Source organism: Papio anubis, chromosome 1 (genome assembly GCF_008728515.1).
Source record: "Papio anubis isolate 15944 chromosome 1, Panubis1.0, whole genome shotgun sequence".
Taxonomy (NCBI): domain Eukaryota; kingdom Metazoa; phylum Chordata; class Mammalia; order Primates; family Cercopithecidae; genus Papio; species Papio anubis.
In genome coordinates this window covers 37,477,344-37,499,903 of record NC_044976.1, presented here as the reverse complement: position 1 = coordinate 37,499,903, position 22,560 = coordinate 37,477,344, and the positions used below count along the sequence as shown (strand labels likewise).

The 22,560-nt window shown below is 39.9% G+C and overlaps 1 protein-coding gene across 40 annotated transcripts in view; it reads right to left on the bottom strand.

Moving 5' to 3' along the window:
• Positions 1–22,560, bottom strand: part of MACF1 (microtubule actin crosslinking factor 1) — a 409,997-nt gene that overhangs the window by 207,475 nt on the left and 179,962 nt on the right. For 18 of the 40 annotated variants that reach the window (XM_031667185.1, XM_031667174.1, XM_031667208.1 and 15 more), the window contains 5 exons: positions 2,064–2,230; positions 1,134–1,246; positions 920–1,026; positions 250–369; positions 7–102 (listed from right to left, as the gene is read on the bottom strand). In XM_031667185.1, the coding sequence (XP_031523045.1) occupies positions 7–102; positions 250–369; positions 920–1,026; positions 1,134–1,246; positions 2,064–2,230 (603 nt within the window). Of the gene's footprint in view, positions 1–6; positions 103–249; positions 370–919; positions 1,027–1,133; positions 1,247–2,063; positions 2,231–14,519; positions 16,674–22,560 lie in introns of those variants that run through there. The other 22 variants (XM_031667135.1, XM_031667155.1, XM_031667148.1 and 19 more) reach the window with 4 other exon arrangements.

The window sequence follows — 22,560 nt, the reverse complement described above, 5'->3', positions numbered from 1 at the left end:
TCTTACCTCTAGTAATTTATATAATTCCTCAATTCTTCCTTTTTCTCTCTCCTTGGCCAGAATTTCTGTTTCTTTGAAGTGTATATATTGGTTATAAAGTGCCTATAAAATTAATATTTGGTGAATGAATGGACACAAACTTTAGGACCCAATTTTTCATGCCACCTCACCCAGAAGCCAGCAGTGATAAGCTTGGAGACTTACTCCCTAGAAAGATTTTACCAAAAAAATTTAAGTCCTTGACTTTACCTTTAGTTCAACAGGGTTTTGGGGAAAAGTTTTATCTGACATCAGTATTGTATGCTGTTTGATCCAGGGAATGAGGGAGTCCACTCGGCTTTGGTATTCTTGCCACCTGGAGTCCACTTCCTATTGCCAGAAGGTAAACATAACACACCTGATTAGCAATATCCAAAACAACCACAAGAGGAAGTAGCTCAGGCCACTCCAAACTATATAAAATCCCTTTCCTTTAATTGCCTAGATGCTGCTCAGTTTAATGCTCACAGTACCAGTTTCAAAGCTCCTCAAGGGCTCTCAGGCTGGGATTCAATTTCCTGACACTAAGAAAGGCTACAAACCAAGCTACTAAAAATATTCTGAAAAGAGCTGTGATCTACCTAATCAAGCTGATATATGAATGACTGATAAAATACTTCCTCATCTTGAATTACAGCTAGGGATGAAAGGGACATTCCTTGCTGGCATTTAGCATCAAATAGTCTATGCTAATTGTTACAAAATTAGCAGTATCTAGACTCATTTCCAGGGCCAAGGATAATGTCCATGTATGATAAAGATACTGGATATATAGTTTGATACCATGAGTATACCATCAGTGCTTAAGAAAGTGTCTAAGCAATACATTCCACCCAAATGAATCAAAGTCAGAAGGCCTTCTAGGAAAATGTTCTTTTACCGTAGCACTGATCCCTTCTCCACCCTCAGGGACTTTAGGGAAGGCATCATAAATTGAAGACACATAAGTGATTACAGACTTTTCATCTGGAGATGGCACATCCACATCTGAGAGAGAATGGACAAGAAATTTCTTAGTCAGAACAAAGGAACTTGCTAAAAGAAGGAATACTGAATACGCATTCCTTACTCAAGTTCAGTAAACTCTCTCTCACCTTCTGCATCCAGCAGACGAGTGACCCCTAGTCTTTCTGCCACTTCAAAAGCCTGTTCCAGATTCTCTCGGTTACTTTGGATTTGTACCCTCTCCATGTCTACCAGATCGGGTCTGTAAAAGTCCAGCAAGGCACATGAAAGGTCAACATCTACACATCACACATGAGTTCACACAAAGAAAACCTCCTAAAAGTTCCCAGAGCTGAAAAACACTGAGTTAGAGAAAAAGCAGGAGGTTAAGAAGAGCACAAATTCCATTTTTAAGTATATACCAGGGGCTCAGTGCTCCCTAATGCTAAACTTAAACACACAATTTAGGTTTGTTGAATGTCATGGGAAAAATATCATCAGTTAGTACTGAAAATTGGGGCATGTTTATGACCACTAAGAACTCAACAATTTTTAATTTTGTCACTCAGAATTCCTATCTTCCTCACCTCACTTCAGCCACCTGCTATTCCTAAACCACTCCAAAACCACTCCAAGCAAGCCCTCACTCCAGGCCCTTTGCACTTGTATTTCTTCCAACTGGAACACTCTGACCCCAGAAGCCTGCATGACTCACTCCCTCACGGCTCTGCTCTAACATGCTCACCAAAGAGGCCATCTCTGACCACCCTGTCCAAAATATCACAAACCTCTGCCACTTTCTAATCCTGCCATTGTATTTACCACTGCTTGATGGCATACATTTATTACCTATTCTCCCTACTGGAAGGAAAGTTCCATGAGAGAAAAAACTTTCGCTGTTTTCTTCATGCTCCTTGTGCCCAGTTCCTAGGAAATTAGTTAAATAAATATTTTTTCAAATGAACAAATGAATCAAAGCTTTGATTTTTGCTTGAGGAGGTGGAAATAGCATTATAACTAATTACAAACAAGAGATGAGAAGAAGCCCCGCAGGAGCACAGAAATTCCACTGTTCTTACCGGTATCGGTGAATGAGTGCATTGAACATCTTCCCATCACTCCAGCAGGAGGAAAAGTTGGTGCATTTGATTCCTGTGTAACCAGCTGTCACCTTCTGGGTCCACAGGAGTAGTTTCTCCTTAGCTGACATATCCCCTGATTCTCCACTAATGTAGATGTCAGAGATCTGCCAAAAGATGGGACACAGAATAATTCATTATAAATAAGACACAGTCTTTCAGCCTTCTCTTCTCCATACACTATGGCTCTTAGTAAAACGAAGATCCAAAGCTGGAAGCACTTCAGAGGACTATTCCATCATATATTTACCCTCTTGCTAGTCAAATAAACACAAATTAAAACCATGAGAGGTAATTTTTCACCTGTCAAATTAGGAAATGTTTGTTTTTAATGATAATATTCACGATTGGAGAGAATATCTAAAATTGGGTACCGTCATAGACTGCCACTAGTGAGAGTATAAATGCCATAACTTCTCTGGATGTCAGTTTTGAATCAAGTCTCAAAACATACATACAACTTGATAGAAAGTCATCAGAAATATAAACAAATAATTTTATACATGAATATTTATCAAAGCATAATAAAGGTGACTTAGCAAAAAGTTATAAAAAGCTTAAATACTAATGAGGGGTTGGGGTTGACTGGTTATAAATCATAGCACAATTACAGCAGAATAGAATTCTTTGTAGCACTTAAAAAGTTATGTTTTAGAAAGTTTCAGGCCAGATGCAGTGGCTCATGCCTGTAGTCCCAGTTACTCAGGAGGCTGAGGGGGGATGATCACTTGAAGCCAAGAGATGAAGGCTGCAGTGAAGTATGATCATGCCACAATACTGCAGCCTGGGTGACACAGTGAGACTCCATATCAAAAAAATAAATAAAAAAGTTTTACAAAGAAAATTTTAATGACATAGGACAATGATTACCGAATTTAAGAAACAGAATATAAACAAAATAATATATAGTAATCTTATTTTGTATAAAAGACATACAAAATATACATTTAAGTACACAGTCATATATATGTACAAATGCATACACATACACCTATGTATGCAATACAGGCACAAATACTGTATGCATGTGAGAAATACAGCAAACTAATAATCATAGTTACCTCTATGGAGTAACATTACAGGTGATTTTCATATTTTCCAAATTTTCTACATCCTGTACATTTTCATAATAAGAAAAAAGTTATTTTAAGAAATCTCCAAAATACAGAACAAGACCTATTTTAGAGAGATCGTAATGCAGGTGAGGAAAAAGTGCATGTCTCGTGCGTGCAAAGTGGGACTAATACCACCTTTTCAGGGTTGCTGTGATAATCAGTGAGATTACACATTAAAGCAGCTAGCCCAAACTCAGGATTATGCTCAACAAATAAGGGTTCCCTTATCTCTTCTTTATTTGAAGGCTGGTCTTCCTTCAATTCTTACTTGTCTAACTCCCACAGCACTGACAGTCTGTATCATCATCTAATTAAATGTTATTTTGGGCTAGGCGCAGTAATCCTAGCTCTTTGGGAGACTGAGGCAGGCAGATCACCTGAGATCAGGAGTTCGAGACCAGGCTGGCCGACATGGTGAAACCCCATCTCTACTAAAAATATAAAAATTAACCAGTGGTGGCGTGCAACTGTAGTCCCAACTACTTGGGAGGCTGAGGCACGAGAATCGTTTGAACCTGGGAGGCGGACGTCGTGGTGAGCTGAAATTGCACCACTGCACTCTAGCCTGGGCGACAGAGTGAGACTCTGTCTCGAAAACATAAAATAAATAAATAAATGTTATTTTGCAGTATGGACTATTATTTCATATATTTAATCTTATCTCCCCTAGACTGCATGCAGGTTTCCTGAGGGGGGCTGGCACCACATCTTAACAATACAAAACTGAACAGCAGCCCCTATATGGGAGAGCTCCTCACCACTGGACGTGTTCAAGCAGAAACTAAGATGCTGTGGACGAAATAACTTCCAAATCAGAGACCCATGGATCATAGTCCTTTGGTGCACTGCCCATTGCACTTAGTGTTGTGCTGGTTGTATGGTGGGACCTTAACATGTTTTAATTAATAATAACTTGGTTTAAGAATTAAATAATAAAAATAAGCAAACAAAACTATTTTGGGGGCCAGGCACGGTGGCTCACGCCTGTAAGCCCAACACTTTGGGAGGCCAAGGCAAGCAGATCACCTGAGGTCAGGAGTCTGAGACCACTCCAGCCTAGGCGACAGAGTGGGACTCTGTCTCAAAAAAAAAAAAAAAAAAAAGTATTCTGGGATAAAGCCCATCTAGAATCTGTAGACAGGTTACTTAGCTATTTCAAAGCAGTGTGTAAAGTGAAACAAGTTTAGGCTAGCATTATTTATCTCCTCTGGAGTGGGACTATGAATGACTTTATTTTTTCTTCCTACTCTTCTTTTTTTCAGACTTTAAGTAATGACCACACTTTATTTTTATAATAAAAAACTATAAAAATAATCCTTGTTAAGGAAAAATATTAAGCCTTTGATTCAGACAGATATGTGTTTGAAAGAAGGCATTTACTAGAAATGTGACCTCAAGCAAACCACATAAGCCTCCTGGCCCAATTTTTCCCATATTTAAAATAGGATAATAATTTTCTCAAAGGATCATTATAAGGATTAAATAAGATGATGTAGGTAGTGCCGAGGGTACATATATTTCCTTCCCATAATAATAAGACAGCATACCCAGCACAATTTTTGGTCTGGGTGTTTGGGGCAGAGAAAACACAGGCATGTCAATAGAACATCCTGTCTCTTAGTCATCTCATTCAGGTGCAGTACCGTGAAAGTAGTAGCTTCCCTTGTGACCAGTACAAGGGAGAAATCAATAATAAGGCATCTCCAAGTGTCTGAATTTACAAACTCATAATAGATGAGATTAAATATCAGATGATATTTTAAAATTGGAAAGAAAAAAAAAGGGGCCAGGAACTTTAACACTATATTTAGAATAAAACAAAGCTGTAGGCAAATAAATATTACTAAGATGTCTGAAGAAAGACCGTGAGAATAGACGAGTATAGGAAGCTTGCATTGAGTATAGAAAAGGGAAGCCAGGAAGTACTGCCTCTATGCCTGTGAAGATGAAATTGTGCCCTACCCAGCAGATTCAAGGGACATGGGTTCTTATGACCTTGACAGGTACATTTCTACAGAAGAAATCAGACTATTCTACTTTGATGATGCCAACTAATAAGACGATCCTACAAATCATTCCTCCACTCACCACCTCTCTGCTCTGACTCCATGTTCACCTGACATGAGGTGACAACCTTCAGATTATTATTTGCTTCCCATATAGATATTATAAAGCAACAAAAGCACTAAGTGGCCAATTCGAATTCTTGAATGACTTGGCAGTCAAAATTTATTTTGTAAATTAATAAATTCACATCGACCAATCTCATGCAAATGTGATCAGTGTGAGTCAATTTCCTAAAACTTAATCAATTCCAGGTCTACTTGGGGCTAGGGGAGGGGGAGTAGTGGGGAGAGAAGCTATGGAGTTGCAGAGCCAAGGACTCAATAATGGATCATGGCTCTTCCTATAAACAGCTTCTTCCTAGTACCAATTCTATTTCAGTTCCCCTTAACATTTCTAGCTACCTATTTCACTGGCTAAATGCAACATTGATATATCCCACTGCCTTCACTGTAGCTGCTTCGCATACATATTAAAGTAAAACATTATTGGGAACAGGAAATAGATTTGTTGACGTAAAAAAAGACAGAACTTGAATAAGCAAAACAAAATCTGAGTATTTGGGTTCTTTACCCAAAAATGAAATTCCAGTTAGTTAACTGATATTGTATGTTCATTACAGCCATAATCTTTCTGATAACATCTCTCATCTCTTAGTATTTCTGTATATTGCACTAAAACTACTTCAACAAACAGCTTTACTTCAGATTTTAAACATAGCTGTAATGAGATAGATGTTTGGATCCCTAAGTTAAAAAAAAACAAAAAAAACAAAAAAACAACCCTGTATGGATTAGGGCCCTTCCTAGACTGTAAACTGGATGAGAAAAATGGGATTATCATCACAACCATCTCAGTAATTAAATTTGGTTTTCATCAATCTTTTTCTGTATACTCACACATGATATGTGTGCACAGTACTGTCCTCTGGGCTATGCAGAAGTTTTACCTTAATCTCTCAAATGCAGAAATCCAGCTTCAGTTTCAGAGATCTTTCTCTCTCATCTCGATTTTTTAAGGAGGAAGCCATTTGGAGAGGAAGAACAGCCTCAACATTATGCCTCAGAATATGCAAATTCCACCTGAATTTCCTTTCAACTCACACTTCCCAAAGCTTGGTTAATTGCTTTTCTGAAGTATTCCCAGAAGCTGAATGTTTTCCTAATAATTCAATAAGTATTGACTGAACAACATCTTAGCACTATGACAGGCACCATGGAGAAGAACAAAAAAAAGACACACCATTTACTTATTCTGTTAATATTTTTTGAGCAACCATTATATTCTAGGAGCTGTGCTTAAGTTCTTAATATCTCAAAATAAAAAAACACAGCCTCAGGCCTCAAGTTCAAGCAATTTAATCAGGGAGACAATTTACTATACAAAGAGATCAATGTTGTGACAGAGATAAGCAAGTAAATCCAACTAGCAATGCCAGAGGATTGCTCAGCAACAACCTCTGTGCTGAGTTTTAATAAGTAGAAGTTGGCCAGGTAAAAACGTGGAAAACAAAAAAAGAAGACATGTCTGCCCTGCAAGAACTTAGTTGAGACATGCCATAACTAACATATGATTATCCCAAATATTTTCCCAGATAACAACAGGTGTGTGAAACTAAAACAGGAATACAGGAAGGGAAGCTCTGTGGTCCTCCTGAATACGCAAACTTTTAGAAATTTATTTACACATATACACATATTTAAAATTAAGCAGTATATTTAATGCATTTAGTGTTAATGTATTTTCTGCCTTTATTATTTCAAAAAACCGTATTATTCAAACTTCACATGCATCTTTAACATCAATGTTTTTTCCTTCAATAAAGCTATTTTTTGGAGTGAATTTTCTAGAAAATACTGTCTACTTTTCTTTTTAAGATTTTAAAGTTAATAACAGCATTTTTCTGAACTACATTGTCTCTGGGTATTTCATTTCAAACCACAAGAATCCAGTTGCATAATACTGGATTGGGTTTTTTTTTTTTTTCATTCATTCTGTTGTGTTTATTTGTGATCCCCATAATGTATGTGTGTGTTTCATATGCAATGTGAGTGATTAAAAAAAATGTTTAATGTTAAGGCTTGTATACAATTACTTTCAACACTTCAAATTAGGAGATTATATTCCCAGGAACAATAACTAAAACTTTCTTAGATTTTTGGTTCCTCTTTTTTGTTTAATCAATTATGGCAGTTGATCTCTACAAAAAAATGATAGTGATTGAACTAGCAGATGGTGACACAGATTTATTCACCCTTTTTCATGAACTGACTATAAGCTCCCTGGAAGGCTAATAACAAGAAATGCTTTATAAGAAGTAAAATATAAAAAGAATATCTCTTTTCTGAAGGTTAACTTCTGGAGGAAAATAATTTCATCTTATATCTATAGTAGGTCACATGAAAGAGTTAAACAAATTTAAAGCTTAAAAAGACCAATAATTATAGTAATATCCAATATAGAATCTCAGCAGAATGGAAAATTACTGTGGGCTGGAGTGATCACAAAGATTTCTAGAAGAAGTACCATTTAAGCTCATCCTTGAAGGGTGTTACAGAACAGATGAAAGGCAAGGAAGGAAAGAATTCCAGGTAGAAAGTGGATGTAAACAAAGTTTACGCAAGAAACTGAGATACGGTGAAAGAGAAATAGTAGTTAAGGGGTTGATCTGTTAAAACGAGAAGGTTTAAATTGGGAATCGATAGAAAAGATAAGATAGATTACAAAGGAACTGGAATACCCAGCTGAGGAGTTTACACTTTGTAAGTCTCGCAGTGGATAGGACAGTTGTTCTGAGCAAGTAGGTACTTGATTATTATGTCCTCAAGTTTCTAGCTGACCTCATCACCCACTAAAGATAAAGCATCAGACCTTGAAAACTTTCAAGAAGCAAATGAAGGCTGGGTGCAGTGGCTCACTCCTGTAATCCCACCGCATTGGGAGGCCTAGGCAAGAGGATTACTTGAATCCAGGAGTTCAAGATGAGCCTGGGAACCACTGTGAGACCCTGTCTCTACAAAAAATTTAAAAATTAGCTGGGTGACGTTGTACTCCCCTGTAGTCCCAGCTACTTGGGAAGTTGAGGCAGGAGGATCATTTAAGCCTGAGATGTCAAGGTTGCAGTGAGCTATGATTGCACCATTGCTCTCCAGCCTGGGTGTCAGAGCAAGATTCTTTCTCAAAAAAAAAAAAAAAAAGGAGAAGAAGAAGAAGCAGATGAAGGTACAATGCAGTGGTTCTACAAATGCCCAGCTAGAGGGATCTAATGGCAGCTATGTTGGTGAGGAATAGAGAGAAAGAAGGTGTTTATTACCAATATGAGAGTTATAAAAGGGAGTGCTCCTTTCAGTATTCACATTCAGAGTCCTGGAGGTCTCACTAGGGAATATAATTAGAATGGAAACCCTAGGTAATAGAATATGGGCATTTTTCAACTCTACAAAATATTGTCAAACTACTCTCTAAAGAACAGTACCAAATTATACTTCCACTCAAGTGCTATGAAGAGGTTTTCCCATCACTCTACATCCTCGCCTACACTTGGTATTTTCAGGGTTGTTATCTTCTGCCAATCTGATGGGTATAATGGTATCTTTTATAAGATACCCAAGCTTGTAGCTGGGACTGGGCATGGTAGTATGCTTGCAGTCCCAGCTACAAGCTTGAGTCCAGGAGTTCAAGGCTACAGTGCGCTATGATAGTGCCTGTGAATGGCCACTGCTCTTTAGCCTGGACAACATACCTGAGACCTCATCTCTTTAAAAAAATATATGGGGCCAGGTGCAGTGGCTCATGCCTGTAAACCCAGCACTTTGGGAGGCAGAGGTGGGCGGATCACGAGGTCAAGAGATCGAGACCATCCTGGTTAACACAGTGAAACCCTGTCTGTACTAAAAACACAAAAACAAAATTAGCCGGGCATGGTGGCGGGCGCCTGTAATCCCAGCTACTCGGGAGGCTGAGGTGGGAGAATGGCGTGAACCTGGGAGGTGGAGCTTGCAGTGAGCAGAGATCGCACCACTGCACTCCAGCCTGGGTGACAGAGCGAGACTCCGTCTCACCAAAAAAAAAAAAAAAATACATATATATATCTATAGAGACACACACACACACACACACACACACACACACAGAGAGAGAGAGAGAGAGAGAGAGAGATGGTATCTTGTTGTTGTTTGATCTTTATATCCTTATTAGTAAAAAGGAGTCTTCTTATGTATATGAGGCATTTGGATTTCCTTTTTTTGTGAACTGCTTAACCCTGGACTTTCCCCTATTTTTCTGCAAGGGTGTTTGTCTTTTTCTCATTCATTTTCTTGTTCTTTTAAGTAATAATGTTAACTAGCATTTATTGTGATTACTTGTATTAATTCATATTATTCTCACAACAACCCTACCACGTATGTACTATTCTTATCTTCCATTTACATATAAGGAAATTGTGGCACAGAGAAGTTAAGTAACCTGTTCCAAGTTATACTGCTAGTAAGTTGTAGAATTGGGATTCAAACCTAGCCAATCTGGCTCCATGCTCTTAATCACTTCATCTATATGACAGTAACCCCTTTTCAGCAGTCATCCATGGAGAATTGGTTCTAGGACCTTCCTCAGATACCAAAATCTGCAGATACTGAAATCCACAAATGCTCAAGTCCCAGATACAAAATGGGGTAGTATTCACAAATGCTCAAGTCCCAGATACAAAATGGGGTAGTACAACGTATGTACATCTTCCCAGATCCTTTAAATAATCTCTAGATTACTTATAATTCCTAATACAATGCAAATGTTAGTAAATAGTTGTTATCTTGTTTAGGGAATAATGAAGTCTGTACATGTTCATTACAGATGCAATGTTTTTCTTCAGAATATTTTCCATCTATCATGGGTTGAATCCACAGATGCAGAACCCACAATGCAGAGAGCCAACTGTATTTGCATTATATCATAATTTTGCCAGTATTATTACCTTTTTATTTTTATACAACTTATTTTGGCCTAACTTTCCATTTTATTTTTATACAATTTTATTTTTAACTTTCATTTTCTTTTTATACAATTTTTTTAACTTTCTATTTGAAATGGAAATTTTCATATATATACAAAAAGAGACAGAATAGTATAATTAGCCCCTATGTACCCATTACCCAGTTTCAACCATTATCAACTCATAGCTAATCCTGTTTCATCTACATTCCACCCACTTCACCCTTCCCCTATTATGATGAAGTAAATCTCCTATATTTCTCTAAAAACATTTCAGTATGTATCTCTAAAAGGCCTTTTTTTAAACATAACCACAACACTATTGTTACACCTAAAAAATAATGATTCTTTAGTAACATTTTTAATTAAGTAAAATTTTTTGAAAAAGAAACAAAATCCTTTCTTAAAGCTCTAACTGTAACTTTACCTTCTACATTCCCCCAATAGTGTCATCTGGTTAATTTTGCTTTCTTCTTTCAGCACAAAGCCAGTATTAGTAAAACAACGCTCCCTATAATTAAAAAGGAAAACTGGGAGAGGGATACTTGTAAACTGAAAAGGCTGAGCCCAGAAGATAATACACCAACCAACCTCTTTCTTATCATTTCTAGGCCCCAGTGTTATCTGACTATTCACCTAAAATTGTAGAGACTCAAAGGGTTGTGGCAAGAATACTGGTATATAGCCAGGCGTAGTGGTGGGCGCCTGTAATCCCAGTTACTCGGGAGGCTGAGGCAGGAGAATAGCTGGAACCCAGGAGGCAGAGGTTGCAGTGAGCCGAGATCGCACCACTGAACTCCATCCTCAGCGACAGTCAGACTCCGTGTCAAAAAAAAAAAAAAAGGACATTGGTATAGAGGCAAATTCTTCGTTAAACGGGATTCGCTAACAGTGTGGGCAGGAGCTTGGCAGCAGAAGCCATGATGGGGAGGAGGAAGGGATTTTCAAAAATGTTCCTTGTTGAAATAAGCCAGGTATTAGTAGTATGGATATTGAAAGCAGTTGGGAATAGGGAGTCCTGAGAGAAGAAATGGGCCAGAGAAGAAGGTCTTTGTCTGACATCAAAGAGTGATTGCTATTAGCCTGTTCCCATCCAGCTCCAAATTCTAGTCTACTTATCATTCTGAAAACATATTTGTCAGCTGACCCTTGTCATCTTGCTTCTGTGTTAACTATTTCTTGACAAAAGAAGTATTAACTATACTAGGTGAATGGAAAAGCAGATCATATATATTCTACTATCTAAACCCCACACTAGCAAGAAGCAGAATCAGTTCCCATTTCTCTCCATCCTAAAAAGCAACAAAACCCACGGTGAAGTTTATGTCTCTCCATAGCCTGGTCTCACTCTCATCAACAAGCCATCAACAGAAGAGAGAAACTGGTTGGAACTCAAATTATTTTCTGAGGAGAGTTACTACTCTGACATATTAAAAACAAAACAACCACCAAAAAAAAACAAGCAAAAAACAATTCAATTGGACTGCCAGCTGTCTCCTGTTTAGACAGGAGTTGGTGTGTGAACAGCAGCAGCTGCTCTTCTGACCCGTGCCCTCCCAGCGCTCCCACTTTCAGCAGAGATGCTCTTGCCCTGCCTATCGGTTTCAGTATGTGTTGCCTTCTCTGTCTCTCTGGCTGCTACTGTCCTCAAGCTTGTGAACAGCCTGTTAGGGAGGGGAGCAGCTCCCTGAAGACAGTTCCTTCAGAGACTAGTGAGAGTTGTGGCCTCTTGGCCTTAAGGACTTTCATTCTGAAGGAATGTCACACTTATCTGAGAAGTTACTTATCTGTCATATAGGATGGTGAGTCTGTGGTCCCTGTATCACACGATGGACACAAAACCTGGAAATATGCCAGGTGTCTGAGCTGAGACTCGGTCACTTAGTTTTTCAGCCTTGGCTATATGTAAGTAGTATAACTGTGTCTGCAGTGAAAAGGTAGAAGGAATAGATGGAGAGGTTGGCTACCCAGAAAATGCCACATGCCAATTTGAATCATACTGAACAGCAAAGGAATCATACTGCTGCCAATACGGTCACACTACAGATCATGGTCCAAAGGTTTCTCCTACCAATCTTTTCTTTAAGATTCTTCAGAGACTCATGCAGAACATTCCCTTGCCAGTGTGGAGATCCAGCCCCAAAGGTGCCATTGCTATCTACGGTCCATTATCTAGGATTGATTTTACTAGGAGTTCACTTTACATGCCAAATTTCTGAAAATCAGTTACAAGCATGTGTCCTATAATGTTATGATGACTACACAATTTCAATTTTAATGCCAGTTGTACAACAATCAGTTCCACAGTTGGTTTTACCCCCAACTACTCTATCTGTTCCAACATTTACAAGATAAAAGTTTACTTTGACATTCTTTTTTATCTGATGAAACCCAAATACTCATTGATATGGTTTCAATCTGTGTCCCTACCAAATCTCATGTTGAATTGTAATCCCTAATATTGGGAGTGGGGCCTGGTGGGAGATGACTGGATCATGAATCATGAAAGTGGATTTCTCATGAATGGTTTAGCAACATCCCCTTGGTGCTGTTCTCGTGAGGGTAGGTGGGTTTTCGTGAGATTTGGTCATTTAAAAGTGTGTGGCACATCCCGTCCACAACCTCACGTTCCTGCTCTAGCCTAGTGACATGCCTACTGCCCCTTTGCCTTCCACCAAGATTGTAAGTTTCCTGAGGCCTCTTCAGAAGCTGAGCAGATGCCAGCATCATGCTTTCTGTACAGCCTGCAGAACCGTATACCAATTAAACCTCTTTACTTTTGTAAATTACCCAGCCTCAGGTTATTTACAGCAATGCGAGAATAACTTAATACATTCATGTACCCCATATCCCAGTAGTTTCACTGCCGTCCTTCCTACCATAACACAACTATCACATTCCCCCACACACATACCCATTTTTATATGAGGCCCAAGAAACCTCTTGCCCATCCATAAAATAGACATTTTTCAATGGCCACTTTTTCTTCGAACTGTTGGGAGTCTCCAAACTCTAATAACAGAGGGCATTAAGATGAGGCTGTCTGTGGGGAAAATTTATGCCCAAAGAGGAAATTTTAGGCACAGATTAGCTTAGAAGTTGTATCTATCCTCAGCCTCATGCTGCTAGTGATAAGCAGGGCACCAGTAGGTGGACCATACCCCTGCTCTGCAAACATCAGAGCCCCTGTACAGTATCAGTGGCCCACATCTAGGCAAGGAAAGTGCCCTACCTCATTTTATACCTTTTGCACTTTGAGGTCCTAATGTTTTTATTTCTTCTGCTGCAGAGGCCAACATGCCAGTAAAAGTTCTTTAGCCATTGGTGAATTATAACTTTGATCACCTACACAATCACACGCCTACATACCAGATGCTGTGCTACCCATGGTATTGCTGAGTCCTTATCTCAGTGTTCAGATCTCTGAATTCTCACTTGCTCCTTGACCTTTAAAACATTCACAGCAACTGCCATTACCACCACCAGCAGCAGCACCATCCATGCAATATATTCCTCAAAACAAAATCACATTAAAGCCCTAAATACGTCCAATCACACACAAAAAAACTTTTCTAGCCTTAAACCTTCAAATTGCCCTAACCTCCCTCTCTCTCTCTCGACTAATCCCCAGATAACTCTGTCCCTCTCCTCTAATCCTGGAATCAGGAACCAAAGAAGGATGAGCCCTCTCCACCTATACAAATACTGAATGAGGGTTGCCGTCAGAAATTTCCCCACGGGGACGGGATTGCATCAGCTCTAGTAAGAACATCACTCTCCTGTGGGGAAGAGCAAATACACTGACAATAGCTGCCTGACCCCTTCCACATTCATTCCAGAGATTTATTCCAGAGATTCAGGTAGGCCCTTCCCCATCGTCCCTTGTGCTACACTACAACTTCTCGTAGCAGGGAAGCTGGTAAACAGACCTGCCTGAGAGTGAGTACTATCTAGCATTGCACCTCGAGAGACAATCCCACCAGACAGCTTGAGCAATTACGCCGCTTGGCTACCCAGAATCAGGGATTCCCCAGAGACAAGTCTTGGTTTCAAGTATCAAGGGGCAGACCTAAATAGATTCTGCTTGCTGAGCTTTAGCAGACACTAACTCACATGGGGGTGAGTTTGAGAGGCACCAACATCCTCACTGCTCACTACACTCAGCTTTAATATGTTTGAGGGCCAAGATTCCAAACAGTAGTTTGATTCTCTCTTGAACATGCCCACCTACCTCTTCCAGACCCCATGATAGGGTGTGGCTTGCCTCCAGAGAAAGAGTGCCATCCTCTTCTGAGAAGGAAGTAGAGCTCTTTTCAGGTTCTGTATCTTTAGGCTGGATCCCGTGTATGTGCGGCCCATCACTGCCATAGCCAGAGGAGGAGGGCAAAATGCTCACAGTCACGCCGCTGATAGACAAATCACTCTGAGAAGTAAGCAGTCTGGAATCCTGGAGGGGCACTCGACCCACATGGGAAGGCTCCGTGCGTCTTTGGCCTCCAGGCTTGTCCAGTAGTGATGAAGAAACAGAACATTCTGCAATCCAGGAACCTGTCTGAGGGGCACCTGAAACACTCTTGGTTCCTTCCTCCACACTCCAGCCCTCTGAAAATTGTTCTTGATTTCCTGTATCAGTGGGGCAGTCTGTCCTAAGCGAAGCATAGCTCCGAAACCCAAGCTGAATATTTCCTTTTTCCACTGCAGTCTCTCCTTGCAAAGGCAGCAGCACAGCCCTGCTGCTGCAGGATGCTGTCCTAGGAAATTCCACCAGTTGGCTCACTGACTTCTCACAGTTCCTTTCTGCTGGGTTATCAAGCAGGTGAGCAATGACAGTCATCCCCTCTTCCAGGGAATCCCAGACCCCTCCAGCAACTGATGACTCATTCTCTAACAAAAGGTGGGCAGTCTGGACCTCCCCTTGGAATCTCTCCTTTACCTGTACTATCATCCCCTGATCGACTACCTGCGAGTTGGGGGCTGAGTCCCTAGGCAGCAAAATATCTGGGGGGGTATGCTCTACCCCTCCCACTCCGTCTTCCTTTTGGAGACTCACTGTTAACTTCGTTAGGGTTTCAGTCTCTTCAATGACTTCAGTTCCTTCCGAGGTTTCTTCCTGGTGAGATGCCTCTGGAGTAGGGATTTTCTTCCCTCTCCACCTCCTTTTGAACCGAACCCTTTTCTTAGGAGATATGGGAGCCTTCTCAGGAACAGCTATTGACTCTTTCGGCTCCTTAAAACAGCCCAGTGAATTTCCCATTTCCTTCCTCTCCTAATCTCAGCAAAAACGCAGCTAAGCCAGTCCTGGGATCCCACAGAAATCCCAACCTTGGCTTCATCGGATTCAACGTACATTTAAAAACATGCACTATGCCGGCAATCCCTCCAATTCTTTCTCCCTCCCTCCCCGCCTCTCTCTGTCTCTTCCAGCCGCTGCCGATTCAGACAGCCATCTTACAGGCTCAGAGCTGCAACAAGACAAATTCAAAGCATCTCACTGCAGTTCAGAAATCACTTGACCTAAAAGCAGACAGAAACCGGATTGGCTGCAGCTTCCTCTCTCCAAATATGAGGTAATTGGAGCACTGCCCTCAGTAACACAAACAGAAAGCAAAAAGGAGCTAGAAACCAGGGGAGGGGAAACTAGGCAGGGCCAGGAGGAGGAGGGAAAATGTAAGAGTAAATTGAAAAGCGAGGGAAAAAGAAGAGAGGCCGTGGCAGAAGGTAACGTGGAAGAAGGAAGAGGAGAATAGTATCAAAGAGGGAAAAAGCAAACCAGCTTAGTTGGTACTAACCAGCAAGGGAAGGGAAGGGCCAGGCCAAGAAGAACCAAGGCTGGTGAAGCTGCAATTATGGCTCCCCAACTACAAAATGAAATAGATTTGAAGTGTTGCACCAAGATGCCCAAAAGAAAATATCAAGCAGATATACATATTCTGAATTTTTTCAGGTCAGAAAATAATAAAATTATTTTCATCAAATTATAACCTGAAGAAACCAGAGCCGTCTTCTTACAGTTAAGAAAAGGAACACACACTTTAAAGATCTAGCCTTCTGGAGCATTTATTTCCCTCCTTTTTCCTATAAAAGAAAAGAAAGATCTGTTAAGTCTGCCAGCCAATGACACAGCCAGGAAAAAATCTGGAAGTTGGTTCTGAGTATAGTATATGAGTGCTTGGTAAAAAGAATACCACTTCTAAATACAACAGATGAACAGGGTCTCTGATGAACAATATTTGACATAAATATTCAATAGTAATTATTGATGCTGCCACTGGTAATATCTAACATATATTTTGCACTTGCTGTGTGCCAAGCACGGTGCAAAGTTATTTACATGGACTTTCTCATTTAATTCTTATAGTCACTATATGAGGTCAAAACTATTATTTTATATTTTATGGGTAAAGAAACTGAGGTTTGGCCAGGCACAGTGGCTCACGCCTATAATCCTAGCACTCTAGAAGGCCAAGGCAGGCGGATTGCCTGAGCTCAGGAGTTTAAGACCAGCCTAGGCAACATGATGAAACTCCATCTCTACTCAAATACAAAAAATTAGCTGGGCACAGGGGCGTGTGCCCTTAGTCCCAGCTATTCAGGAGGCTGAGGCATGAGAATTGCTTGAATCGGGAGGTGGAGGTTGCAGTGAGCCAAGATCATATATCACTGCACTCCAGCCTGGCCAACAGAGCGAGACTGTCTCCAAAAAAGAAAAAAGAAACTAAGGTTTAAGAAAGTTGATTAATAGCCCAAGGTTACACAGCTAGTAAGTGACAAAGCCAGAACATGAACTTCTGTTAACTTTAAGACTTTTAATTTCAACCCCAACTACTCTCTTCTAACTACTGCAGGAGTGGAAATCTGTACGCAGTTGCCAGTTGTGTAAAATAAGAAGTTCCCCCACTGTTCTGAATTGGTAATTAGACTGCATGGACCAAGAGCTCAATCAAAGAGATAACACTTGTTGCCATTTGGGAGTAAGAGAAGAAGCTGCTAAAAAGAGGCTCAGGTGGTTTTTACTCCCATTGCAGTAGGGCAGGAAGTCTGAATTTCAGATTGTAAAAGTTGGATTCAAAAATCACCTTATGATATCAGTGAACATTCCTCCACCCCAATTTTTTTTATTATAGTGTCTGCTATATGGGAAAAGACTACAATCCAAAGGGCTGTGAATGGAGAATAAAATTATATACGTGTTTCTTTCCTATTGCAGTTATTTATTCTACACCAAAAGGATCCAGGCCACACAGCAGAAAGCAGCAGCCTGCCTGGTTCCATGCAAGCCATACAGACTTACACTAGCATAGCTTTAACTCTCTTTCCTGGAGACCAAAAAAAAAAAAAAAAGGAAGAGACCACAAAAGGAAAGCAACAAGAAGCCCTAAAGCAACAGCTTTTACACAATCCCTTCTAAGACCCTCCTGATGTCCCATCTGCCTCACAACTGCAGTAGGTGTTCCTCCCCTAAGCTTTATCCTTAAGGCTGACTTCAAAACTGCAGCACCATCTTATGGCCATCACAAACTATAGCAAGAAATAAGCGAAGACAGCATGGGAAATAAACTCAGGCTACTGCAAATCATTTAATTAACAAAGAATCTGACATTACAATATGAAGTTCTCTAGGCAGGTACCAGGCTTTCACTCCTCCAGTGAACAAACCTGGAACTATGGAAACTTTAAGCTGCACTTGAATTTTATGAATGATGTACAAGCAAACCAAAATCCTGAAACTGATCAACTTAGGGGCAAGAGAGATCGCTGTTTAATATGACTACTACTGCTGTAGAGTTTCTCTGAGAATTTACTTCTGTGAGTCTTTTTTTTTTTTTTTTTAATTTCTGCATATGTCAGACCAATCAGACCTTCCTTTCCTTCCGCTCCAGAGAAAAACTGGTCTAGGAACGGAGCAGAGATTTCAGTAAGGTGGATCTAGGTTCAACTTTCCAGCTCATAAGCTACGTAACTTAACTAGTTTATTAGATGGTTCAGTTTCCTTACTTGTAAAATGTGCATACTACAACCTACTTAATGGGATTGTAGACAAAGTTAATGAGATAATGTCCATAAAGTACTTGGCTCAGTACTTGACCTACAGTAAATTTCTTTTCTTCCAATTTATTACAGGAGCTAAAAGTTGTAAGACATCCCCAGCCCCCAGGGAGATCCTAAGATATAGATGGTCCCTGATTTAAAATGGTCCAACTTATTTTTCGACTTTCCAATGGTGAGAGAAATCCATATGCATTCAGTAGAAACTGTACTTCAAGTACTCATAGAACCATTCTGTTTTTCACTTTCAGTACAGCATTCAATAAATTACATGAGCTAGTCAACACTTTACTATCAAACAGGATTTGTGTTACATGATTTTGGCCAAATGCTCAATGGTAAGCTAATATAAGTGTTCACAGTACGTTTAAGATAGGCTAAACTATAGTTTTCAGTATGTGTATTAGATATATTTTCAACTAAGTTAACTCTGATTACAAGAACTTTCCCCAAGACCTTTTCTCTTCTACCCTGGTCTCTTAACACAAGACCCGCTGCCTTCTAGGAAAGCACACTTTGAGGCCTATACATTCTTTATGCCTTCTCCTTTGGCATTTTCTAGATAACTCTTTACTGCCCACAGGTCTCCCACAGAGACAGCCAGAGTGAAAGACTCCAAAGCAAAAGAACTCATTCATTCATTCCACAAACACAAGCGGTGCCTCAACTATATGCCAAGCACCAAGTGCCATGAAGTGCACAAAAATGTAAACCTCAAGTCTAGCCAGCTAAGACCTCCCTGTTTTTTGAAAATTTCAAAATGCCAGGCATACACTAGTATTTAACAAACATTTGAGGGTTGGAAAACTAGTTTTGTCAGATTCTGAGTACAAAGAATTTATAGTATCTTTTAGATGAACTATAAATCTTAACACACACCTTAAAACAAGCTTGGACAAAGCCAAAAGACGAGAAATCATATCTGGGTGTGTAACCCAAAAAAGTCAGTTGGTCTCTCTGTGTTTCAGTTTCCTTATCTGAGAAATGGGCATAAGAAAACAGGCATTACAGCCTATTTATCTGGTCTACCTACTCCATAGCTTTGAGAAGATCAAATCCATGAAATAATCCATTCACTTAATAAACATTTACTGACTGCCTATTCTATGCCAGGCAAAGAAAAGAACAAAAGAGACAAAAATCCCTGCCATTGTTAAGCTTACAATGGGCATCCAGGCAGCAAATAAACAAGTAAACATGTAATATGTCAAATAGTAGTAAGCGTTACCCAATACAATACTGTAAGTCATACAGTATTTTTGAGAGCAATTCGGCAAAATATACGCAAATTGAAGGAAAGTATGTAACCCAGCAATTTCAGTCCAGTTATCAATCCCAAAACCCTCTTTGCTATATGCACAAGGATGCATATGCACAGATGTTCACTGTGGCAATGAATGTTTTATTCACACAATTAAATAATATATTACAAATAATAGATGTGTTACACAGCTACAGGGGTCACCACTTACATTATACTAAATTAGTTAAAATTAACAAATCAGGCTGGGCACGGGGGCTCATGCCTGTAATCACAGCACCTTGGGAGACCAAGGCAGGTGGACCACCTGACGTCAGGAGTTTCAGACCAGCCTGGCCAAAACGGCAAAACCCTGTCTCTACTAAAAATACAAAAATTAGCTGGGTGTGGTGGCACATGTCTGTAATCCCAGCTACTCAGGGGGCTAAGGCAGGAGAATCACCTGAACCCGGCAGGCAGACGTTGCAGTGAGCTGAGATCACGCCACTGCACTCCAGCCTGGACAACAACAGAAAAATTTTGTCTCAAAAAAAAAAAAAAAAAAAGAACAAATCAGGTCTCCCTTTATTAATACAGATAAACTTCAAAAACAAAGTTTAAGAAAAAAGGGGAAGGCCAGGCGCAGTGGCTCACACCTGTAATCCCAGCACTTTGGGAGGCCAAGGCAGGTGGATCACGAGGTCAGAAGATCGAGATCCTGGCTAACACGGTGAAACCCCATCTCTACTGAAAATATAAAAAATTAGCCAGGCAAGTGGCGGGCGCCTGTAGTCCCAGCTACTTGGGAGACTGAGGCAGGAGAATGGCATGAACTCGGGAGGCGGAGCTTGCAGTGAGCTGAGATCACACCACTGCACTCCAGCCTGGGCGACAGAGTGAGACTCCGTCTCAAAAAAAAAAAAAAAGAAAAAAGGGGAAAAAAGGATATACCAAAGATACTATGTGTGTCAAATATAAAGACATACAAGCAACAGTACATATTGTTTATGAATACCTCATCTGCTGTAAATGTACAAAAGCATGTATGAGAATGATACACATCAACTTCAGGATAATATTTACCTGGGGAGCAGAGAGGGCAAGAAAGTTGAATGTATCTGAGATGTTTTATTGCTTTAAAGAGGAAGAGAGAAAAAAAACCCTGAAGCAAATACAACAAAATTAACACTTGTTAAATTCTGAAGGCAACTAGTTACACACATAAGGATCTGTTATATACTCCTCCGAGTATTTGAGATTTTCAAAACTAAAAACTCAAATTAAAATTAAAAAGAACCTCTACCATTTAGCACATAAAAAAATGTGTTAAAGCATTTTAGAAACCATAAACCTCTGCATTAAGTTATTGATATTACCAGCCTCATCAGCAGTCGCAAATCTTTAATCTGGATCCAGCCTCTCCCTTCTCCTTCAACTGAATATTCCCGTGAGGTGAAAACTACCACCCATGTCTACATGTACATCATTATTCTACTTCATTAACACCAGTAACAGAGACGGACCGTAATAACAATGTTGCTGATTCCCTAACATGTAGCAGTTCTACTATTAATTTCCATTTGGCTTTACATAGCACACGTTCTTGGTGAGAACAGCCAATAGATGTTCAATTACAAAAGACTAGAAAACTACAATGACAGATAAACTAGCAAGAGACATACCATGCCAAATCTGATGCAAGACAAGGCTGGGGGTGTGGGGTGGGGGCACTCCACATGATCCTTCATCAGTCAATCAAAAGCTTTACAAGCAGAGACCCTTTCCCCACACACGGGAACACTTAGCTAATATAGGCAAAAACCAAGCCCTCAGGACGGCAAAGAAAAGGAATTCATAGTTAAAACTGAGAAAATATTCTGGGAGTAGTGCTCCCACCTACAAGAAGACAAATAAATAGGCATTTGGCTGTGCTGAAATAACAGAGAAAAGCAGGTAGCCAATATGCATGCAGAAGACACACTAGGCCAAAGCTGCTATTACCTTTCTGTAAAATTAGTAACAGGAAAAAGAACAGTGGACTCTGTCAAAAGCCCTAGAAATTATAAAGTCAATTAATAATTATAATAAGTTGTTACTGGTAACTGCTGCCCACTGTTGAGTTCATACTGTGTCCCATCATCCTAACCCATACCTCTCTCATTCTCTAAACCTCTGTCAAGTTATTTTATGGTATGTCTGTTCCCACTCTCCTAAATAATAAAGGTGCAACTAGATAGTCCATATATAGTTCAATTTTGTATCTTCTGTAGTAGACTTTTTTTTTTTTTTTTTTTTTTGAGATGGAGTCTCGCGTAGCCCAGGCTGGAGTACAGTGGCACAATCTCGGCTCACTGCAGCCTGCACCTCCCGGGTTCAAGTGATTCTCATGTTTTGCAGCCTCCTGAGTAGGTGGGACTACAGGCGTGTGCCACCATACCTGGCTAATTTTTGTATTTTTAGTAGAGATGGGGTTTCACCATGTTGGCCAGGCTGATCTTGAACTCCTGACCTCAAGTGATCTGCCCACCTAGGCCTCCCGAAGTGCTGGGATTACAGGTGTGAGCCACTGTACTCAGCCGTGTATCTTCTGTAGACTCTACCTAAGACCTTGCTCATAACTGATTCCCAGTCAATGTTTGTGGAATTCAATTAAATAATACATTTTCCTGCAAACTAAAACCACAAAGAGATACAATTTCACACTGACTGTGATGGCTATAATCTAAAACAGACAATAAATACTGGTGAGGATGTGAAGACACAGGAAACCACATACATTGCTGGTAGGAATGTAAAATGATACACCATTTTGGAAGACAATTTGGCAGTTTCTTTAAAAGTTAAACATGCTTACTGTACAATCAAGAAATCCCATTCCTAGGTATATACATGTATACACAAGAGAAATGAAAACATAAACCCACATAGATTGGTATGGTATGAATACATATCAACTTTATAATAGTGAAAAAGTGAAAACCACTCA